The sequence below is a fragment of the Rhipicephalus microplus genome, chromosome 1, assembly GCF_043290135.1.
Source record: "Rhipicephalus microplus isolate Deutch F79 chromosome 1, USDA_Rmic, whole genome shotgun sequence".
Taxonomy (NCBI): domain Eukaryota; kingdom Metazoa; phylum Arthropoda; class Arachnida; order Ixodida; family Ixodidae; genus Rhipicephalus; species Rhipicephalus microplus.
This window is the reverse complement of record NC_134700.1, coordinates 214,735,298-214,757,928: the sequence shown is the minus strand read 5'-3', so window position 1 is coordinate 214,757,928 and position 22,631 is coordinate 214,735,298. Positions and strand designations below refer to the sequence as shown.

General features: G+C 45.3%; 1 protein-coding gene across 6 annotated transcripts in view; it reads left to right on the top strand.

The window, feature by feature from the left end:
- Positions 1-22,631, top strand: part of LOC142806591 (sodium/potassium/calcium exchanger 5-like) — a 51,631-nt gene that overhangs the window by 15,838 nt on the left and 13,162 nt on the right. For 3 of the 6 annotated variants that reach the window (XM_075891278.1, XM_075891277.1, XM_075891279.1), the window contains 6 exons: positions 8,985-9,169; positions 10,281-10,607; positions 12,923-13,006; positions 15,141-15,247; positions 18,088-18,188; positions 19,956-20,046. In XM_075891278.1, the coding sequence (XP_075747393.1) occupies positions 8,989-9,169; positions 10,281-10,607; positions 12,923-13,006; positions 15,141-15,247; positions 18,088-18,188; positions 19,956-20,046 (891 nt within the window). In that variant the 5' untranslated portion in view covers positions 8,985-8,988. Of the gene's footprint in view, positions 1-8,984; positions 9,170-10,280; positions 10,608-12,922; positions 13,007-15,140; positions 15,248-18,087; positions 18,189-19,955; positions 20,047-22,631 lie in introns of those variants that run through there. The other 3 variants (XM_075891280.1, XM_075891281.1, XM_075891282.1) reach the window with 3 other exon arrangements.

The window sequence follows — 22,631 nt, the reverse complement described above, 5'->3', positions numbered from 1 at the left end:
TAAATTCAAGTTGTCTCATTCCCTTTCTACTTTAGTCTTGTCTATTACTTCAAGAGCCGACAACCTCGTGATAAATAGAGATGAGCGCTCTTGCGACGGACCGACGGGGCGTTTTCTCGGAAAGATTGCACGGCTTATTTCAGGCTCAATACAGACCACGTAGGCTTTTCGTAGATAGGCTTTCTACCTCCGCCCTGTCAAGGGGAATCCTGGCAACCAGGCGTCCGCTTTCGACATATCTATAGTCCACCAGATAACGCGAACGATCCTGTTATCAAAGGAGGCCTGTAACGTTTAGATAAACCTCGCTCGCTCGATGCGATTCCCCGTGAGAGTGCTGCTGCTGGAAACTGCGTCCTCAGTCAAAAAAACGCCAGTGGCTTGGAGCTGCGGCTCAGTGGTTCCAGCGTCGCATGCTTGAACTCGATACCGTGGACACACCGACAATATTTCTATGCGAGCAGAATTAAAAAAAGGAAATAAAGAAAGAAAGGAAAGAAAAAAATTGAGTGACGGGCTCCTAAAGCGTTTTCAACTCAGTGTGGTAAAAAGTAGTTCACAGCCAGGCGTGCCTCAACATTATGAGGCATATCGCTAAGAGGTGTGTCGTGTATTTGCGAGATGCATCGTAGCTCACTGCGCCATCTTTAAACACGCAATCGCCTCAATTTACTACAAATGTAAGAACAGCTAGCTTACTTATATCAATTTTGTTTAACTTCGAAGCACTCACGTGTACCCGAGAGGTGACGTATGTGGTTATGGAGGGTCAAGTCTTTCTGAACTTCTTTAACTTTGCATGCGCAGATACATACAGGCACACATACAAACGCATGCACAAACATACATAAAATATGTTTACCCCCCCCCCCCCCTCCTCATCCAACCAGCGTAAAAATGACTCCACTGCTTCAGAGGTGGGCACCAGTAGAACGCGTGTACTTGACTCCCGGAAACAAATTCGCCGGCGCGCGAGTCGCAATAGCCACTCTCGCACTGCCGCCGAATAACGTTTAAGTAATGCAACATGCTGTGCAGAGGAGGTTGCTATCACGCAGACTTCGCGAGGCTGCGCTGATGTTGACATAAGACATGCGCGGGGGTGCAGGAATTCAGCTTTACGCAGCACTTGTCGCCGTTCAGAAGTTTACAAAGCGAGCAGTCGAGGCATAACTGAGAGGACCGCTGACGCGTGCGTTAGAACGGGCTTCCTCGTGAGAGGTGCTTTCTCAAAGGATGTGGTCGCATGCGCCACAGCCAGCTGCAGACCGGGCTACGATTTAATGCCGCATGAAAAAGCGTCGTTTAGGCAGGTTCAGGACGTCGGATTTCTAGCCCCGCATCAATCAATCAATCAATCAATCAATCAATCAATCAATCAATCAATCAATCAATCAATCAATCAATCAATCAATCAATCAATCAATCAATCAATCAATCGATCGATCGATCAATCAGGCAAATCCTTTCCTGCAATTATTGTTTAGGGCAGCACCGTCATCCATATAAAATCACATGGCTGTAACATGTGCGAAAACAGCTGTATTTCATAGCGCAGTGAAGTGTAGTAGATATGGAGGACTTTCACGAAACTCCCATAAGCATTAGTGGAAGTTTGTAATGCCGTCGCTTTCTAGCGAGCCTTTTACTAACAATCACGAAGATGAATGATGACAAAAGCGATAATAATGATGATGATTATAGTGTTGGTGGTGACGGTAATCATTAACAGTGACACGTCGTTTGCCTTTATGCAGTTTTTTTAAAGTGTTATTAGCCGCCGCCACGATTAAGTCTTTTCACTGACATTATCCGGCAGTGGGGAGGGGGGGGGGAAATTTGAACGTTAAGTTGAGCTGTCTGTGCGGGTCTACTGCGTTTCCATGATCCGTTATTCTATACATGTATACTGCCAAAGTTGGACACATAGCGTTGTATGCCCATTACTTCGCTTCTATAGGCTCTTGCGCGTTTAGCATACTGTATACCTGCGCCTTGAACGTGTCTGCTTCGACCGAAAAAGAAATTCTTAAAAAAAAGTGCCTTTAGTGGCCTGTTTCGTTCGTCGTCGTCTTTCGCGCTATTCTTAACGTGTAATCCACTTGTCTATATTAATATATTATAGCAAGTTCAAGTGGCAGCGTTGTTGCATGCCGTCATTCTGATGCGGAGCGCGACACGGCAGGTTCTCTTTCGAGACCTGTGTGACCAGACTATTAACGGTAATTATTGCGGACAGCACAGTCTGCCGGGATTTAGGTAAGAGGCCAGCTAGAGCTGTGCAGCGAAACAGCTTTAGATGCACAATACTATAGTTCTTTCCATGACCCAGGTATAGTCGTGGCATGTTAATTGAGCATCACAAGATAATGTCGTTTCTACTCTATTCTCTGTCATTTCATGCAACGGGGGTATGCAGGTATCCACGTTTAAGCCACGCCGAGGTTTCGTCACCGCAAGGCGAATCCATGCGCACTTTTAAAGAGTGGCCGTGTTAAATTGATTATGCGGTCCCCACGACGCGTGTACAGAGCGACAATTAGCGATTAACCCGGTGATCAACCGTGAAATTTTCTCGTGCGCTTCTCTGCTCCTTGTTTGTTGTCATGCTTTGGCCTCGCCTTGAAAACGCTTCCGTGGTACATGTAAAGGTCTATATACATCATATATGCATACGCGCCAAGTTTAACTACGTCGAGAGACGAAGCATCGGTAGACGCGTGAACAGGGGCGATCTTTGTATTAGGTGCATCGCGTTTGTTGCACTTGTGCGTTCGTTGTGATATAAAAGATCCGGTGTCTATATATGAGAAGCTGTATACGCAACGCACTTAATTTAAACTCTAATATATTATTGACACTTATTGATAGTAATATTTATACAAGCAGCATTAACTGTGGAGCGGTAGCGTGAAGTGTAACAAGCGTATACAAAGCCTGCGCAAAAGTTGTCTGAAGTTTGCGTTCTCAATCACTCCCGACAATTTCTAACCGCCAATATATTTGTTTCGGTATGCGTTTTTTAATGTACGCGTGCGTATTAATGGTAGAACATGCTGTGGCCATGCCTGCCAGAAAAGGACAAACAGCCCACAACTATGAGGGACGTTCATTAGTGGCCTGTCCTTAATGAAATAAAGGTTGAAATGTTTGTGCGGCCATCGCCTCGATATCCCCTTTCAGGGCTGCTGGCGAATAATAGTACTGAGTCCGAAATATACATTTCAGGGTGAGGCTCGAACCCCTCCCTCTGACTGTGCTGGTGACAACTGCCGACTTCGATGATATCGCTTGTTCGGAGTGGTAGTTCCATTGCCTATAATAATAGAAATAAAATGATAAAGGCGAAAGAAATAACGCTAAAAACAGGCATTACACCACCGCGTTTTTGGTCATATCTCTACCGCGTGTATGCAGTCTTTCAGACCTTTGTTGTGACGATTCTCCTCAAAACTCTTCATTTATGTTAGATTAGCTTGAGCTCGCGTTGTACCTCCTAGCTGGTGGTGCGGGCCAACCCCATTTAAAAAAGTTATTTCATATATAGGGCAACAAAACATCCCCCCCATATATATATATATATATATATATATATATATATATATATATATATATATATATATATATATATATATATATATATATATATATATATATATATATATATGTGACGTATGAAGTGATGGTTAGTAGAGGTAGAGGAGGAAGAAGTGCAGAACGGAATAAACAAGGGGTATGAGCCAGGCCACGTCACCCCCCCATCTAGCGTCATATATATATATATATATATATATATATATATATATATATATATATATATATATATATATATATATATATATCCGGAGATGAGCACTCGGAGAATAATTGTTTTTTAATATTGATAATCGATGTCAAGATCAATTGTAGCGTTAATTAGAGTGTTAATTGGAATCATGGTTAAGGAAAAGTAGGATTATATAAAAGTACACTTTCCCCTATATGCTTCATTTTAGCGACCCACCATTACGTAGTGCGTTTAAGTAAGGAGGGATGTAAAACATTCGCCACAAGCAACTGATACGCCGGGGACACTATATAGCGCTGCACTGCAGTCACCTGTGGCGTGGAACGTTTGAAACACAGCTGCGTTATCGAGAATTTCCAAGCGTCACTTCAGCAGGCTCGGGAACAGAGCGGAAGCGCGTTATGTAAGCCCTCGACCAAGCAGCGTATAGCGCGCATGTTTCGCGCTAAGCTCCGACGTCACTCGTTTTATGGGCAACTTAAAAACGCCAAAAGGGTCCTGGCCTTCTGAAGTACTGTCTGTTGAACTGGTTGGCAAAGCAACGCTACGTCGGCATGCATACAAATACGCACATGCAGGCATTTCTGTTCGCGGAACTAAAGAGCCGCAGCAGAAGCGAATCAAACGAAGATGACTATATATATACGTGTATGTTGGGATAACTTCCGTTAAGCAAAGTTCCATCTGACGTTTTTTTCTTTTCTTTAGGATGGGGACAACGTAGAACGAGCGTGGTTTCTTTGCAAATGTATAGGGTATCTTATAATGACGCTCCTGGACCACCTGCTGAATACGCCGATTCGAGTTGACCGTGTTTTTTTTTATTAAATGTATGTAAGGAGAGGTTGGTGCCAATGCGTGGCGCCGGCTACTCCTCGAGTTGACCGTGTTGTGCTAATTAACAAGACCGCTTCAACAAGCTGTTCTGCAAGCATGCTCATGCAACAAGCTGCACGCACTGTCGGCAAAGTGTGGGAGGGATCGCAAGCTAAACTTCGCTCTATAGATGTATGAGCGACTATTTTCAACCTTTTCTCTATTGAAAGATGAGATGTGGCCGTGTGATAAAGTGCCCTTCTTCCGCTCATAATTTATTGTTCCGGATTGAAAAAAAATTTTACAAACGACCAAAGGCTGCTTTACAAAATAGTGGCTCTGTCTGATATGACATCTTTGTTCGCTGACGTCGTTCGAAACACACGGCGTACCTATAAACACCTGTTTTAAAGAACGATTGGAACAACAAGGAATCGTGCTTCCGGTGCAAAAATTGGTGCTCACATACCCGCCAGCTGTGCGACGTGCTATACGATTTACGTTTTCCATCTACACTCTACGAATCTCAATTATTTAGAGGGCCTTATTTGCCGGTATTATCACGAAAATAAACCGGCCAAGAACTTAGCGCCACAGCGGATAACTGCTGTGGGGTCCGAACACAAGAAGTCGCCAAAAGCGGTGATCTCGGGGTATCACATTCCTGCTTACAGTTGCCGTTTCCAACGAGTCTCCATTCGACAAATGTGTCAGTTAGCTCTCCTCATGTTATCCGCCTTTATCGATGTTGCGATATAGTAATTGGACAAGCGATCAAAGCGTGAAAAATATCTTATTCGTTCGAATTTTGATACCATCTGCGCATTATATAATAATGAGTTTTAGGGCTTAACGTATCGAAACCACGGTATGATAATGAGGAATGCTGTAGCGGAGGCCGCCGGAAATTTCGACCACCTGGGGTTCTTTAACGCGGACCTAAATATAAGTACACAGGTTTCAACCCTTTTCACCTTCATGGGAAATGAGGCCGTGGCGGCCAGTATATATTTGATCCCGGAAGCTTCTGGTCAGAAGTTCACCACCATAACCACTGGACTACCGTGGTTAGCGCTCTGCACATCAGAGTCACCTAATGTTAATTTGACCGCAACCAGAGCTTCGAGAGACCACCGAATTTGGCCAACTTATTCAAAAACATTGAACGAACAGACGTCGGCAAATTTAACGAATGCAGAACACTTTTATTTGGCTTCAAGTGCTTTCTAATGCCTTCTCGTACTTCTGTCCGTAGGAACGTGCAATTTTCAAGTGATTTTTTTATTGACACGTCAAGGCCATGAATTACATAACTAATAAAGGCCCATCGTAAGAGCAAGTCACATTAACTGTAAGTTGTGACTTATTAATTTACGCACTGCAAAGTCTATTGTAATAGATTGTTACGGTAGAGTAGGCTTTTGTTTCACGTCGATTTGCCTATTTTGGCTCAAAAGCAACGTGGCTAGCAGTATCAGAGCGTTGTTGCCGCCATTGCGCACGTGTAACCGAGTGGAAGTTGTAAATAATAATAAAACAATTCTTAAGGTTTTTCGCCCCCAAACCACAATACGATTATGACGGACGTCGTAGTTGAGAGCTTTTGGAAATATCGACCCCATAATATCCTTTAACATGCACCTAACGTGCACACTGGCCTCCAACATTTCGCCACTATCGAAATGCGACCACCACGGCTGAGATTCAATTCCGTGTTCTTCCGATCAGCACTCGAGCACCATGACCCCTAGACTGCCACGACGTGCGCAGCTCGCGTAGCAAATGCTCTCTTAAAACAACTGGCTACGTAGGCAAATTTTATGTTACGGGAACTTGCTCATTTGTCTAAGCGCAAATAGGACATGTTAGTGTAGGTTAGTGTAGGTGTTACTCATTTGGCTGAAGAGCAACGTAGATCGTATATATAGCATCAAAACGATGCTGCGGCCAGTGCGGAAAAATACCCATTTGGTTGAAGAGCAACGTATCGTAGTACCAGAAGGTTGCCGCGGCCAGTGCAGAAGTACAAGTGTACGTCGATAAAAGACAAGGTATTCTTTACGTTAGTACCCGTTTTTTTAATACCGCTAACTCATCTTATGATCTATTCCACTCACGCGATCATCATGCAGTAGCAAGTGCTTTTATCTGGGTTGTTTTTTTTTAAATGAACGCCGTTGGTCGCTTGCGGAGCATTGAGTGCGCGCTGCAGCAAGCGAGTCAAGAAAAACACAAATGGAAGAGGCGGACATTGACCTAGCTTCTTGAGAGGCTCTTTGAGGCCTTGGCCGACACGGCTTAGATAAAGAGTGCAGCCATACGTTACTGGATGTGGTTGGATGGGAAGGCTGCACTGCGGATCGTCATGATGAAACGTGATGTTTTGTTTTTTCACCAACTTTATTTCACTGCGACATCTCCAATAAATTTATTCGATGCGAAGCCAAACACTTGAGAGCTTGTAGAAACACGCCTGTAGATTACAAACGTCGCGAAAGAAACACGCCTGTAGATTACAGACTTCGCAAAACGGCAGAAAGGGTGGAAGCGCGCTATACCGCCACGAGAAGCTGGTGTTTTCACATTTTCCGGCAAGTGCGTGTGTGTGAAAAGCACTTCGATGAGACATTTTGCGTGGACCAGGATAAGTTGTAGTGAACAGGCCACAGGGTGTTCCGAAACTTCTGCCAGACGTGTGGCAGCTTGGGATAGTTGGTATGGCATGACGATAGTTATAGCGCGAGAACAAAACGACGACACAGAGTTTTTCGTGTCCTTCTTGTCTCTGTGTCGTCATTTTGTTCTCGCGCCATAACTATCGTTCTGCCAGACGCCGTGCCCCGAACTCGCCCGCCTACCAAGCGCCGCCAGGAACCGTCGGCTGAGCTGGAGACTGTTGACGCTGCATCTACACTGTGCATGAGGCCCTTTGACGCAGTTCATCCTCGTTGGCCAGTAATAGAGAAGCTCGATGAGTGAAATGCTCGCCCTTTTCTTTTAAACAGGCAATGAGATGACCAAAAGTGTAGAGGTGACATACCAAACAGAGGGATCTACATGCATCTTCTCACAGCTGAAAAATCCACAGCACACGTCCGCTGCTTGGAACAGAGACTCCAGCGCTACCAAGTGAAGCTTGCTATGGTGACGGTGCAAGATAGGATGCACCAAAAAACTGTACATAGCTTGCGCAAGCTGTGAAAGCGCAAAAAGTTAATTTTCGATATCAATGCGTCATGAGCACCAAGAAATAATTTTTTTTGCGTCACATGATAAAGGCGTCAGAATGGGACGCAGTCGGTCAATGTGGGAATCACCACCGTCCAGCTTCTACTGGACAAATTTGCCGGCTGAGTGAGAAGTGAAGATACGAACGCCAGACTACTGCAGTATGGCGATTACCTTCTGCGGAAACATGTCAATAATATTGGTACTTGGGGTTTACGTGCCAAAACGCGACATGAATATGAGAAATGCTGTAGTGGACGCCTCGATAATTTTCAACCCCCTGGTGTTCTTCCATATTGTACTCACATCTCTCGGTGCACGGGCCTCTGTCACTTCGTCTCCACCGAAATACGAACGTCTTGGCCGGGATTGAACCTATGACTTTCGGGTGAGCAGCTGAGCACCGTCACCGCTGATTCACCTCGGCGGACCATTCAGAGAACAGAAACTATCCCTCCTTGCTTCGTTCGTGTATTGCTGACTCTCGCCCTCTTTCTCACTCTTGAAATTTTAGCCCCACTAGTGATGGCATAAAACGAGGTACGTGAGGTGCACATTACCAGTAAAATATTGGCAGAGGTATAACTCTTGTAAAGCTATCTATCACGGACGAAATGCATTTCGGCTTGGTTTTCAATAAATTATAGGCAGTTCGTGACCAGTTTTAGGAGACACAGTGAACACACAATGGCTTAAACCTTCGTCTGGCCACGTGTTATTGAAGCTGCGACGCATTTATGCAGTGGAAAGCGCGGCGTGGCGTCACATCAATGATATGTGGGGTTTAACGTCCCAAAACCACCATATGATTATGAGAGACGCCGTAGTGGAGGGCTCCGGAAATTTAGACCACCTGGGGTTCTTTAACGTGCACCCAAATCTGAGCACACGGGCTTACAACATTTCCGCCTGCATCGGAAATGCAGCCGCCGCAGCCGGGATTCGAACCCGCGCCCTGCGGGTCAGCAGCCGAGTACCTTAGCCACTAGACCACCGCGGATGTGGCGTCACATCAACCACGCTTGCGTTCCGGTGGCGGCTCAAGGTCATTGCAACGCGACTTGTGACTTTGGTATACATTGCTAAGTAGACCTATCGATGTAATACTGCATGCGACAGGGCATGAAGCATCATCGAACTGATCTCCGCGCAGGGCTATGGGCCATGGACGGCGCCGTAGGAGCGCACTCCGGGCCAGCCAAGTCCTGGGCAGCAGCTGGTCGCTTTGTTTGCTGACGACGGTTCTCCTTGGGCGCGCCGGTTGTGCGGTCGCCAGGGGTGTCCACAACGACTCGGGTCACCCTAACGTCGACGAACAAAGTTCACTGTTGGAGAATGGTACGCATCCTGTCGATACGATTCCCAGAAAGAGCGCGCAAGTTTAGTCATCCGATGGGACAGGGATTTCGACAAAGAGCAATATGAGCTCGAACAAGCGAAAGCGTATTGAATAGCCTCGAACCCTGCATTGGCTGATTTGCAGCGGCCGCTGTCGAAAACAAAGTCGAAAGGGCGGCGCTCTTGACACTCCCTCCTCGATAGCATCGCCGCAAAACGCAGGTTATAGCGTGTCAGCTGCTAGTAACTGCTGTCACTGATGTGAATTCACATGAACGTGCACAGCCACAACCAGTTGACCTAGCAGGCTATGCAGCTACAAAAATATCGGCTGTGACGTAGCCGGCAACGATGCACAGGCCGTGCTTTTATTACATCTAGATGTTGTTCGCTGAGCATTTTGATACGCGTCCTTGTTGTCGGTGAATTTAGAAAAAAACATTTTCGTGTTATCATTGCTAGCGGCCGAAGGCACGCGATAAACTGCCGTTTCACAGCAAGGATCATGCGGGTATGGTGATGCGGGAGTGCCAACAGTCAACGGAAGAGCGCCCTCCTTTCCCCTCCAGTTTCCGCAGCTCCATCCTCGTATCACGTTATCTTTATTTTGAGGCTCTTGACCACGCACTCGCGTGCTCGATCTCGTATTGCTCACGATAGTACATTCCTGCTGCTTTACACTGAGGTGACCAAAGGTGTGATGAGTCACGGTGAGGACGGAGGAATGAAGCCACGCGCATGGCAAGCGGGTCCAGTAGACCTAACCAGTGCTATTTAAACGAATGAGCAGATTCCACACGTATATATAAAGTAATATTGTGTATTACCGGGTTCCTTCAAAACATTGTAGAAGTCTGGACTGATTTGTTTCTAAAAGTTATTGTAAAAATGTGGACAGGATGTAAACATGGTTGAAAGAGTGCTATGATGAAGCCACACCTCTTGAAAAATTTACGGCTACACGTGCGCCCTTCTACGCAATGCGTGAAGCTGAACTTTCAGAAAAGCTTTTTTTTTATCTTGCCTTGCTTGTCATTTTTCAATCTACAATACGCACACCTGTAATTCATCTTTACATTTCACCTCGCTCACCGGTACCCACCAAACTAAGGCAAGCCAGCGGGTTCCTTACCGAATGCCACTTTCCCAGTCACCGATGAGAACGAGGACGCAACGCAGCTGGCGCAGGAGGAGGAAGAAGCCGTAAATTCCTCTTCATCTCTGTCGTGGCAGCATCATCAGCAGCTTGCCGCTCCTCTCTTGGTGTTACCGTGCGTGCCGCCGTCCATCGATGAGTTCCCGCGGGACCCGTTCACGCAGAAACAGCGGCTCCAGGGATGGCTGGCCTTGCACTTCCTGGTGCTCGCCTACCTCTGCTGCATGCTAGCCATCGTGTGCGACGAGTACTTTGTGCCCTGTTTGGAGCGGCTGTCAGATGGTTAGTGAGCTTTACATTTCAACTAGACTACACTGTCGAACTATTGTGATCGAGCCTTTCGTTCGGGACATTATACAGCGATCGCTGCTTCGAAAAGTCCTGATACTCAGTTTGAGCTCGAAGCATGTACCGAAGTTCTCACATTTGTTGTTGGCCCAGGAAGCCGTATGATGGCGACCAAAGCAATGATTAGTATATGCATTACGAGGGTAGAAACAGGTGCATATGGTGAACTATGCTCTCGGTTACTGATTTTTTGAACGCCGGGTGCTAAGTCCCCGAATCCTTGGATGAGAGGTATACCACCATAGTTCCACTGCACTTTCCTTGCTTTTACGGAGCGGCTGTGGTGCGGAGGCAACACCATTTGACTCGTCCCTGGCTGTGAGCTTCAGGGAAGCAGTTTGAAGCGGCGCGGCATCCGTCATACGCACACAATTTTGTAATAAGTGTCACAGCACTGCCACCGGGTGTGGTTACGCTGGATAACGCTTTGTGACATGGCGTATAAATTTGCGCGCGCGACCTAATTCTGCCATTTCTGCTCACTAGCGGCAGTAAAAAGACAAAAAAAAAACACTCACCGAATAATGATTGCAACGGCCTCGAGCTTTTATATATTACTACTGGGTGAAACACATCTATTACTAGTGGGTGAAACACATATATTACTACTGGGTGAAACACACGATAAGCTTGGTGAAGGCAGCACCATGTTTAACGAGGTGCTCGACCTGGGGCGTTTCAGCTGGAATTCCGACACATCCTTTTACGAGTATAACAGTGGACCTGTTTAAGATTGGATCGAGATCAAGTATCGCCGTGCGTCGTATCCTTTTAACTACGCCGGTATGCTTCATAGAAGACAGGTACATGCCAATCAGTGCATAACATAGCATAGCCATAGTATAGTACACCAAAGAGGTGGGAAAGTAAAGTTAGGTTGAGAAGTGACGCGAGGGTGAAGAAAAAAGAAGGAGGAGAGATATATAAAGCATGTCATATATAGTCTTGCTGAACATAGTTCATGCGCCACAAACAGTGGCATCTACCAACTTTCTGGCTGTCGTGCTATGCAGAATTGTTCGGTTGAAGAGTTTCGATCAACGCCAAGTGACACTGTAATGCAAGCTCTTAACTTCGCAGGAAGACGACCTGCTAGTTAGACATTTACACGACACCAGTGCAAGCATTACACCTTTCTCAAACTTTTTATGTAAAGCTTAAGTATCCCTTGCAGTGACATATACGATTGTCCAACGCCTCCTCTTACCGCTAGAGGAGACGCTTCCAGAATGTAATGCGAAAAAAAAAAAACAATCACCGCCCAATCACCGCCCAATCACCGCCCAAGCACTCCGTACAAATGGTTAACAAGTAAAAGCTGAAACTTGGGGCCGCTCTGTTTAGCACTGTGCTCAACCCGGTGCTGAACTGAAGCCTTTCACAATTATTGTTTACATGTTCGTTCTTCTTAATGAGGTTAGACACACGTTTGGCTTTAGTTTACCACAGTGTTTATTTCACATGCCGCACATTATCCCTCACACGATCACAGTCATGAAAAAATGTAATGAACGGTTAAATTTGTTTCGCAATGCGTTAATCACAGTCGTTGTTCTCTAACTATACGGGCGGTCACAGACGTCGCAGCCGAAACCAAAGTGCCGCTGGAGAAAGTCCCGCCGAAAGCGGGCGTTGATGCCGGCAAACGCGCTCTCACAATCATCACGTTGACGCTGTTGTGCGCATCGCTAGCTAACTCCGCGGCATGGTTTGCAGGATCCGGCAGCCACCGGCGCTTGCATTCTCATTCGTGATTTAGAATGGCTCGGAATGCTGCCGGGTGATCGGTACGCAGTTGCTGCCGGCACTCGGCCTCCCGGGCCTGTTTTCATGTCCGGACTGCACTATCGGCCCGGGAAATGCAAACTATATGATGTTTCCGCTGTCGACTCTTTTCTGGAGTTGTCCGTGGCTTACCCATGTGAAAGTTCTCAATAGAAACTGATGTGCGCGTACTCGGCGCCACGGCTGCGACGAAACGGACGTCATCACTCACAACGCAGCCAATAGCGTGCGCGCTTGAGTATGACGCGGAAAATGGCGTTATTGATAGCAAATCCAATGGAGGCCATTCATGACACCGATGCCCGATGGTTTTTCATTTCTCATAACCATATATATATTTCGCTGTAAAACTTTTGCGGACGTTTACATAGCACAGAGAAGCTGCTCAAGATATTACTGAGAGTTGCTGATACATAAACCTTTTAATATTTTTTTTGTGTCATGACTTCGTCATATTTTTACAGCGCTGAATATATCACCTGACGTCGCCGGCGCTACGGTCATGGCTGTCGGCACTTCGTCACCTGAGTTGTACTCCGCCATCATCGGTGAGTGCGCATCCACATTCGAATGAAACTATGGTGCAGAAGAACAGAGGGGGATAATGAACTTTATTGTGTGACTAGACCAGAGCCCAAGGGTGGGAAGCTTTCTCAGTTCAGATATCCATAGATCGATGCTGCTATAGGATCCCTGTCTACCAACTGTGGTTGATTTCCAAGGTCTTGCGTCAACAGCAAAGCCTCCCATGGGTATGCGAAGCAGCTTATGGCCGAGCTCGATGCGACGTGCGTAGCCGCCGTTACTGCGCATGCGCAACAGCTGGCCCAAGCACTGCCAGAACGCACTCATGCTCTGGCGCGTTCAGGCCTGCTTAAGAGCTGGGGCTTCGACCTTTCCCTATTACGCGCTATGAGCGATCATGTGATGTCATCGAACGAGATTCTGCAGACGCACAATGAACCAACGCGTTGTATCATAGTCAGGACGCGCTGGCAGGCGCTAGCGCGTTCACGACTGCCTAAGTGGCTGTGTAAGAGGCTGTGGCCTCTTCTCATTAGCACTCTATCAGCAATCACCTGAGGGCATCTGGGAACGAGATTCTGCAGACGCGCGATGAACGCACGTGCTCCCGTGTGGCGTGCTTCAACAACATTAAGGGACGAGTAACAGCAACAGAAACTATACCGTGAATTCATGGTGCTCTCCACTTGCAAGGACACGTTAACATCGGGCAAGGCGCCCGTAATGAATGGAACGTTAAGTAGACGCATGCTATGCTTCATATGCAATTTATTTATTGATACATACTTCTGTCTCGATTTCGAGACATAGCAGGAGTGGGTACATATTTTAGTACAAACAAAAAAAGAAATAAACCCTAAAATTATACAAACAGGGGAAGATATGATGTGCTTACATAGCTGTACAACAAAATCATTCATGGTTCCCTTCAGTGAGAGGTGGTGTAATTTTAATTGTTCCTCTTCCGCTTCAGCTTCGTTCGGCCTTTTGATGGTGGTAACGTCGGTGGTAAGTTAGGGTCATCGACTGCAGGCTCTTCCTTCCAGACACAGGCAGCACACACTGCTCCATATGCTGCTGTATTGCAAAAGTGATGGTGAATGGCTTAAAAAACGAACTAGAAACTTGGGAATCTGTTTCGGAACATAAGCGTGTGCTTTCTGTTCTTTACGTCGACAGGTTTCATCTAATTTGGCATCACATTTCAGTCTTCTTTCCTTTTTGCTAACATTCTCTCCTATTCACCTCTTGCCAAGCGCTGAGTAGCCTACTCAGCTCAGCCCTGGTTAACTTCCCTGCCTTTCTTTTACTCTTATTATCTCGCAGGAGTGGCTGATTAACATCAAACATCGCTCGAGTGCAATGGTTCTATATGGGGCCATGGCAGCCGCATTTAGATGAGGGAAAAATTCAAAAAATGCCCGTGAACTTAGATTTGTGTACACGTGAAAGAACGCCATGTGATCAAATTTCCGAAGCCTCAGCACTGTGGCGTCTTTCATAATAATATCACGGTTATGAAACGTAAAACCCCAATTATGATAATCGAATGTCCCTGTTTCCTGTTTTTTTGAAATGTTATATTTAAGCAGGTTAATTAATTATTGGCTTCATGATTCATGGCGTCGCGTATCACTGTTTGTAACAGCCGTCTCGAAAAAATAAGCGTGAAAGGACATCTTTTTTTTTCCAGTTTAGTAAGGTAAATTGCTAAGTGGGTATTTATGAGTAAAGTAAGCTAGATAACTGGGCACTTATGAATGAAATAAACTTTTTAAGTGGGTACGTGTTGCCCCTTGCTAAACGTGATGACGAAATAAAACCGTATATCCCCTAATTCGTCATTGCCGAAGGTATTGAGGGTGTGAGAATAAGGGCTTTCCAGTATGGGAGGAGGCTGTGTTGACAGATTAAAAGAGTGCTCGAAGAAAGAAGATTGAAACAGCTATAAGGCTCACGTATTCTCTCTCTTTCTCTCCCAAGAAGCTAAGAGCAATAACTTCTCAGATAAGTTTTTTATTTGCTATTATATACGTTTTCGTGATAGCGAAAGGGTATACATGTTTCCAGCTTACACGTGTCCGAAACCAGCCGACAACTTGGGCAAAAGCGTCTCCACGCTATCCTCGCGACTGTATAGGAAAATTAATGACGCAGGTTCTTTTGTCACGGAGGGAGACATCGGCGTCGGCACCATTGTGGGCTCGGCCGTGTTCAACATCCTCGGAGTCACCAGCGTGACTGGCATCTATTTGCTGAGCACGGTAAGCTGCCCCGTGTCCGTATTTCGCGAACGCCACCGTCCGCGAAGCTTCGGACTCGTTGTATGAGTTGCGTGCTCTCTGATGCGGCGCCTCGCCTCACCGCGGCACAAAATAGATGGGGTCTGTGCCCCTTGGCTATCGAAGAACACTCGCGACGAAACAGCGGCCTCTTCTTAATGGCGACACACAGCATCAAACTCGGCCGCAAACGTGCGCAGGGATCGTGCTCGAGGCGCATCATTTTTCTTTGCTAACCGCGATGTCGCTCTGAAGAGCTGTCAAGCCCGGTGACTCTGTCGCGGTAAACAAATTGATTATTGTTCATCATTGTTTACGCCACAGAGCCGCACAAATGAGAGTCACGTTGAGGTAGTGCTTGTTAGTACCTAATTTGAGACACCGTGGAGCTCAATGACGATTGCCCAGCTCTCGTCAATATAGGCGGGTTTGCCGACACCATGTTTCGCGTCTGTGCTTTCGTGTCTACGTGCAAGCTTATTCGTGCAATTTGTAAAATGCGAAGCATTTCTTTGCGTACTGCAAGCACTTTTAGCGCTTATCTATCTATCTATCTATCTATCTATCTATCTATCTATCTATCTATCTATCTATCTATCTATCTATCTATCTATCTATCTATCTATCTATCTATCTATCTATCTATCTATCTATCTATCTATCTATCTATCTATCTATCTGTCTATCTATCTATCTATCTGTCTGTCTGTCTGTCTGTCTGTCTGTCTGTCTGTCTGTCTGTCTGTCTGTCTGTCTGTCTATCTATCTATCTATCTATCTATCTATCTATCTATCTATCTATCTATCTATCTATCTATCTATCTATCTATCTATCTATCTATCTATCTATCTATCTATCTATCTATCTGTCTGTCTGTCTGTCTGTCTGTCTATCTATCTATCTATCTATCTATCTATCTATCTATCTATCTATCTATCTATCTATCTATCTATCTATCTATCTATCTATCTATCTATCTATCTATCTATCTATCTATCTATCTATCTATCTATCTATCTATCTATCTATCTATCTATCTATCTATCTATCTATCTATCTATCTATCTGTCTGTCTGTCTGTCTGTCTGTCTGTCTGTCTGTCTGTCTGTCTGTCTATCTATCTGTCTGTCTGTCTGTCTGTCTGTCTATCTATCTATCTATCTATCTATCTATCTATCTATCTATCTATCTATTTATCTATCTATCTATCTATCTATCTATCTATCTATCTATCTATCTATCTATCTATCTATCTATCTATCTATCTATCTATCTATCTATCTATCTATCTATCTATCTATCTATCTATCTATCTATCTATCTATCTATCTATCTATCTATCTATCTATCTATCTATCTATCTATCTATCTATCTATCTATCTATCTATCTATCTATCCGCTTACGTCTGGGTGCTCTGGTGATCACCCCCTTATTTTGGCGTGAACCAAAATTAGTATGGGAGTGTAAAATGGTTTTCTGAATATAACGCGCTGGTCAAGACATGAATATTGTCACAATCCCGTCGCGTACGTCATCCAATATTTTCCGCCAAACAGTGGCACGTACCCGCGGGTCGGTATGCGCCACTGGTATGCAGCTATGTGCCACATGGGATTGACACTTCGTATCTACCCTGGAACGGCAAGAACACACATGGGTAATTTTATTGCGTGATCGTTAAAAAAACGCTGACATCGGCAGCGTTGACCCGACGAATGCAAATAATAGTGTTAGGGTCCCAGCAGGAATCGAACCCCGGCGTTTGGCGTGGCAATAAAGTATTTTACCACACAGCCACGCCAGTCCTTGGAACTACTTTTCAAATAAACCCCAATGTTCTTGAAACGTCAATTGTAGTTGCAGTGCTGGCTATCCAATTTTGTGAACATAACATATATATTCCTATGATAGAGCTGTCACCTCAGGGTAACGTCAATTGTAGTTAAGGGCCATGGGCTGAAGGTGATATGCAGCAGTGTCCAGAGATAGGCCTCGCGAGCAGCAGGGCTTCATATCATCTTACACCGTGGTCGAGGCCGAAGGGCAACATGCCTCACAGTGTACTAAAAAAAGAAACATAGAGGAATGATGGCACGCTTCTAATATTGGCATGCCTTGGGTCTGTGGCCTTTCTGAACTAAAAATAAAAAATAAACAGTTCTTGCAATGCAACATAAAGGCAATAATGGCGGTCGTTGGCTGCCATTATTGTCAAATACATGCGTGGTCGTAACTGAGTAAGCGGACGGGGCGGACTTAATGCCCCCCTCATAGGTGACTGATTCTGACTGACTTCGTGCGCACGCCTATATATGGATGAGAAATGTAATTGTGAGAGAAATAACAAATCATATGTAAATGTGAGCACATTAACGGACTTTAAGAATCCTGATTGTTGGCCTAGTTGGTACTTGCCTAATGACATGTTTTGGCCGCAAATAAGCCACTTGTGCTTGTCATGGAGTGTTCCTTTGCTTTGTGTATGTGTGTTTGTGGCCAAAGCATGTCATTAAGGAGTTTAGAAACTTACACAGTTCAAAACTCGCAGAAAGTTATTAAAGACAACACAAGGTTTGTTTGGGTGATAAATCATGATACACAAAGCTCTCAGTAAAACGTTCACAAATAGTCTCTTTCCGATCGGCTATATAGGGCATTAGCTCCACATAAGTCTCACTTATGTTTGCTTGATGACGGAACGTGTACTGCATGACGAGGGTGGGCCCTGGAAAGCATGACCATGTACGGCTTGAGTTGGGTCGTTGTTACTGCTCGCGACAACGGCGTTGATAATAATCACAATGTTACCATGTTTGCAGACAGCGCAGCTTGAGTGGTACCCCATCGTGCGGGACTGCCTGTTGTACGTGGCCAGCGTGAGCGTGCTCGCAGTCTGCATCGCTGACAGCACTGTCCACTGGTACGTCGCGGCACTGCGCTCTTTGGATAAGTTTAGACGCTTTGTATAAAGCTGGCATGGTGATTGGATCAACGAAAAATGTAAAATGGGTAGTCTTTCCCGGCTCGTGGAATCTTGACACACATGTTCTTTGTTGTATGGACATTGAAGCGTCTGACAGCTACCACTATGAGTCGCGTGAAACAGAGTATTTATGAAAAATATTTGCGCACGCACACGCACACACTCTCTCACCCTCTCCTGCGTTTCATTTTTTGCGCGAAGCGATTCTGAACCATGGCAGACGGATATGCGTTTACAGAAATAGTGCATACCGTTATGACTGCGGCTGTTTGACGTGAGTGGAAAAGCGATTCGTAGTCTCGGGCCCGGAATGTTGAAAAGCAAGAGGATGCATACTTCTGCTGCCCACGCGCATATAAAAACGTAACGAGGAAGTCAACAATCCCAAATGTGGCTTCAAATTTAGCATGACGGGAATCGGAGCCGTGTATATATCAAGAGAAGAGATTGAAATGTGTGCGGAGCAGTGCTTACAGCTGTGTGTGAAGGTATACGTCGATACGATGTGTAATCGTGTGTCAGTTAGACGAGCGTGCGTCTCTTGCTAGTCGAAGCTTGAGCGCGGTTGCGCGCCGCAGAGCCGTTCGTGTTCAGAAGGTCTCAGCTTGCGTTTCCTATTATGCAGGTATTCGGCGGTGGGCGCAAATGTTAGCAACCCCTAATGGTTGACTGCTTCGTGCACTTTGCACTGCTTGTCGACTCGCACAACACAAGTGGACGTGCCATCTGAATGTTTCAGAGACACTTGAAGCGAGAGGCAACGCGATACGTTTGATCACTTCTGATATGAGCCATGGTCGTAACGCCAGCGTTGTAAGACCCATGCGTTTGTGGTCGTTGACTGAAATCTGCTTTCCATGGGTGCGCAACAACAAAAATCCATGGGTGCACCACCAAGCCTGTTAACATGTAGTAAGCGGATGTATATTACCATTAAATGACGAATGAAATGACTAACCTTGCTTCGTGTAGTTGACAAATCCATTGTTATTGCTATCAATGCTTCGAACTTCGGTCTAGAGTATCCAGTATTCTAAAACCTTCCTTGACTCAGCGCTTCACTTTGATGTTGCGCCGCACCTCAAAAGAAGTAAGTGCATTTCATTGAGAAGTGCTGTCGTAGGTTAAAGTGTACTAACGTACCCAGCTAAGTCGTTATAGGTACGGTGACCCGTTAGAAAGGGAAACAAACCAAATCATCGTCGTCGTCATCATTGGAGTCGACGAACAGCCCCGAATTTAGAGTGGACTGAGCAATATAAGTAGAGGGGTTTCTGCGTTGACGTCTGGAAAGATAGCTACACGTTCATGAACAAGACGCAACCGCCGAGTGGATGGGTACTTTCTATTGCTGAGCATAATGTTACGGGCTTGAATTCAAGTCCACAGCTACCGCCGTATTCTTAATAGAACTGACGGAATTCGCTCATTCGCCTTATTTCAATCAACCAATAAATAAATAAACAAATAAATAAATAAACCAATCAATCAACCAGTCGAGTGATCAATCAATCAATCAATCAATGAATAAATAAATGGCCATAGCCCCAAACGTGTGGCAACCATTTATGTAATCAATGACATACGCTACTATGTATTCAGTGTAACCACACTGAGTACTACGTTCTCTGAAATAGTGAAATGTATAGCTTGCATGAATAAATGGCATGTCTGTTCACCTGTCATGTGTGTTTCCATGTGCAGGTATGAAGCTGCAGCCTTGCTGTTGCTCTTCTGCGTCTATGTCCTGGTGATGCACTACAACCCACAGCTCAAGAGCCTTGCCGTAGCTCAGGTTGTGGGACATCCTCTAATTGCCCATCTTAGTCATCTTCTATAGCTTAGATTAGGATGGCAATACCCACCAGATAATCCGTCGTGACCGAGGGCCACAAATGTTCTATATTACTAACAAGCCTGCATGACCGACTGTGGCACTGATAACTGTTGATTTGTGCACTGAATAACAGTTATTTGTTTCATGAGCTTAGTTTCTTTCTCTCTCTCTCTTTCTCCTATTTTGTTTTCGTCTGTGCACGTCATCCAACTCCCCTAGCGTAGTAGCTAACCAGATTTTTGTTATGATTGATCTCCTTAAAATTTCTTTCTTTCATCTCTATATCTTTTCCACGGTCCTGTTCAGCGATTGATTTAGTAAGCGAGGAAGGCCGCCAGACGGCGAATCACCATGGCAATTTTCGTTCGTTGTGAACGCAGAGAACAAGAACCCGCAGCGAGAACGTATTGAACCTTTGCAGAATGACTGCGCAGAAGCGTTTTTTGGCACCTGATACGTTAGTGCATGTTTGTACTGTGAGAGGTATTTTACTTCAGATGTTATGCTGCTGTGTTTCGATGGAAGCTTAGTGCAACATAAAAAAGTGCGAAGCAGCATTAACGTAAATTAATTTACGCTATATGGCACACGCAGGTGTGCATGGCTTTGTGCAGTCTCGACTCATTCATTCATTCATTCATTCATTTTATTATCTCAAAAGTACCAGATGGGATATTCTTGCTCCATAGCAATATTTTATCGCGATGACCGACGCGGCACATTATTCTGCTGGCGGCTATGGTATTATCACGTGGGGCCTGAACTGGTGGGTACGGTTACTGGCATTTGGGAACTAACTGCAATGGGACTTCCATAAAATTGTAATGAGATTTCATCTGGTTGACCCCCTGGCTTTTTCTCTATTTATCTCTATTATCTCTATCTATTTTCTCTATTTCTCTATCTATTATCTCTCTCGCGCGTAATGAAACTCTTGTAACACGATTTTGATGCACTCTAAGCTACACCTCAGCAGATGAGATAAATCTGGAGCAATTCAACTGCGTGAAACCTGTGTTTATACACGTATAGCTTTCCAGGTGACTGTAGTGGTGTTGTTTAATCAAATTTGTGCACACACCCGTAGCCTGGCTATCGGCATGTCACAGCACGTACGACGATCGCAATAACTTTGCTCAATAATTAATTGGGTCATCATAGCTATATGCATTTAACAAAAATGCAATTTGGCCCATTTAACGAAACCTAACGTAATAGTGGAGCCAAATGTGTGTTAGACACTGTCCATGTGACCAGCGTGATGTATCTCCAATGACTTCTGTTATGAGTAGCCAAATGAGTCAATAAGTGCTCCAAATAGCGACTTCAGCATTCGACAATAGCGTAAATGGGAAGAACCACATGGGGCAAAGCGAAAAATAAAAATAAACAAATAATGTTTTCTTCTTGCAGCTTCAATCTTGTCCTTATTATTTGGGGCTGTGAATTCTTCGCACCGACCATTTCTCGCATAATAACGCAGAATATAGTGTTACAGAATCCCACATTTGCAATAAACGCATGCAGACTTCCAGAACAGCGCGATGCGAACTAGCGCAGGGGCATACTTGGCGGCGTTTCCTTCCGGATACGCGCGTCGCAGTAAACGATCACACTTTTTATAGAGGCACGCTACTCGGGAATGTCGGAAAAATAATTGCAGGTGCGATAGCTTACGGTTGCTATTTACTTCAATGAGCTAGGGTCTGCGTCATCAATAGTCTTTCCATTGTGTTCGCACTGAAACACATTCGTGATCATCCGCGAAACGCGGTCTATAAATTAGCCATAGTTTCGCCCTTATTTCTCCGATTATCATACTGTAGCTGCGGGAAAGGGTCACCAGTTTTCTCCATGACTCGCAAGCTAATGGCACGTCGTGTTTGTCAGTGGCTTCTCTCGAATCAGCAAATAGCAGGGCTATGTTGTACATCATACCACCTAAACAATTGTTCGATTCGAGCACTTAGGTGGTGCTGTGGGTGAAAAACATTTATTAAACGAGAGAGCTGTTGACTCAAGCAAGAGCCCCACATACATACTAGTCCGGGACACCATTGGTCGAAGCTGCCAATTTGACCCCCTTGGTCAAGGCCTTTTGGGTCTGGAGCCCGCCTGGACGTTTGAGCAACAGAGCGGGGACGTCTCCCAGTCCTCTTTGGTATAGGGTCCGGGTGGGTGATGAGAGCTGAATTTTTCTACTCCGCCACCCGTATGCCTTTTCTGTCGTAACCCTCTCACGAGGATAGCGACTCCCGCGTAAGTCGCTACCCCCAGAGACAGAGGAAGAAGAGTCGCATGTGCCGTTCTCAGGCAACATGATGTCGGAGATGTAGTTTCTTCAAGTTTCCAGCCGACTCTCTTGGCGGCAGCCATGATCTTTCACCCTTTCAGTGAGGTGATCTAGAAATGGATCGAGAAATTAACGACAATTTGACAACGCCTTCAGAAACCAGTACTATAGGTACTTGTGTATGTATCCATACAGAAATCAGTACGAGGTGTCATATACGCTGTTGCGTTGTGGTGTGGGATTGTGTGGC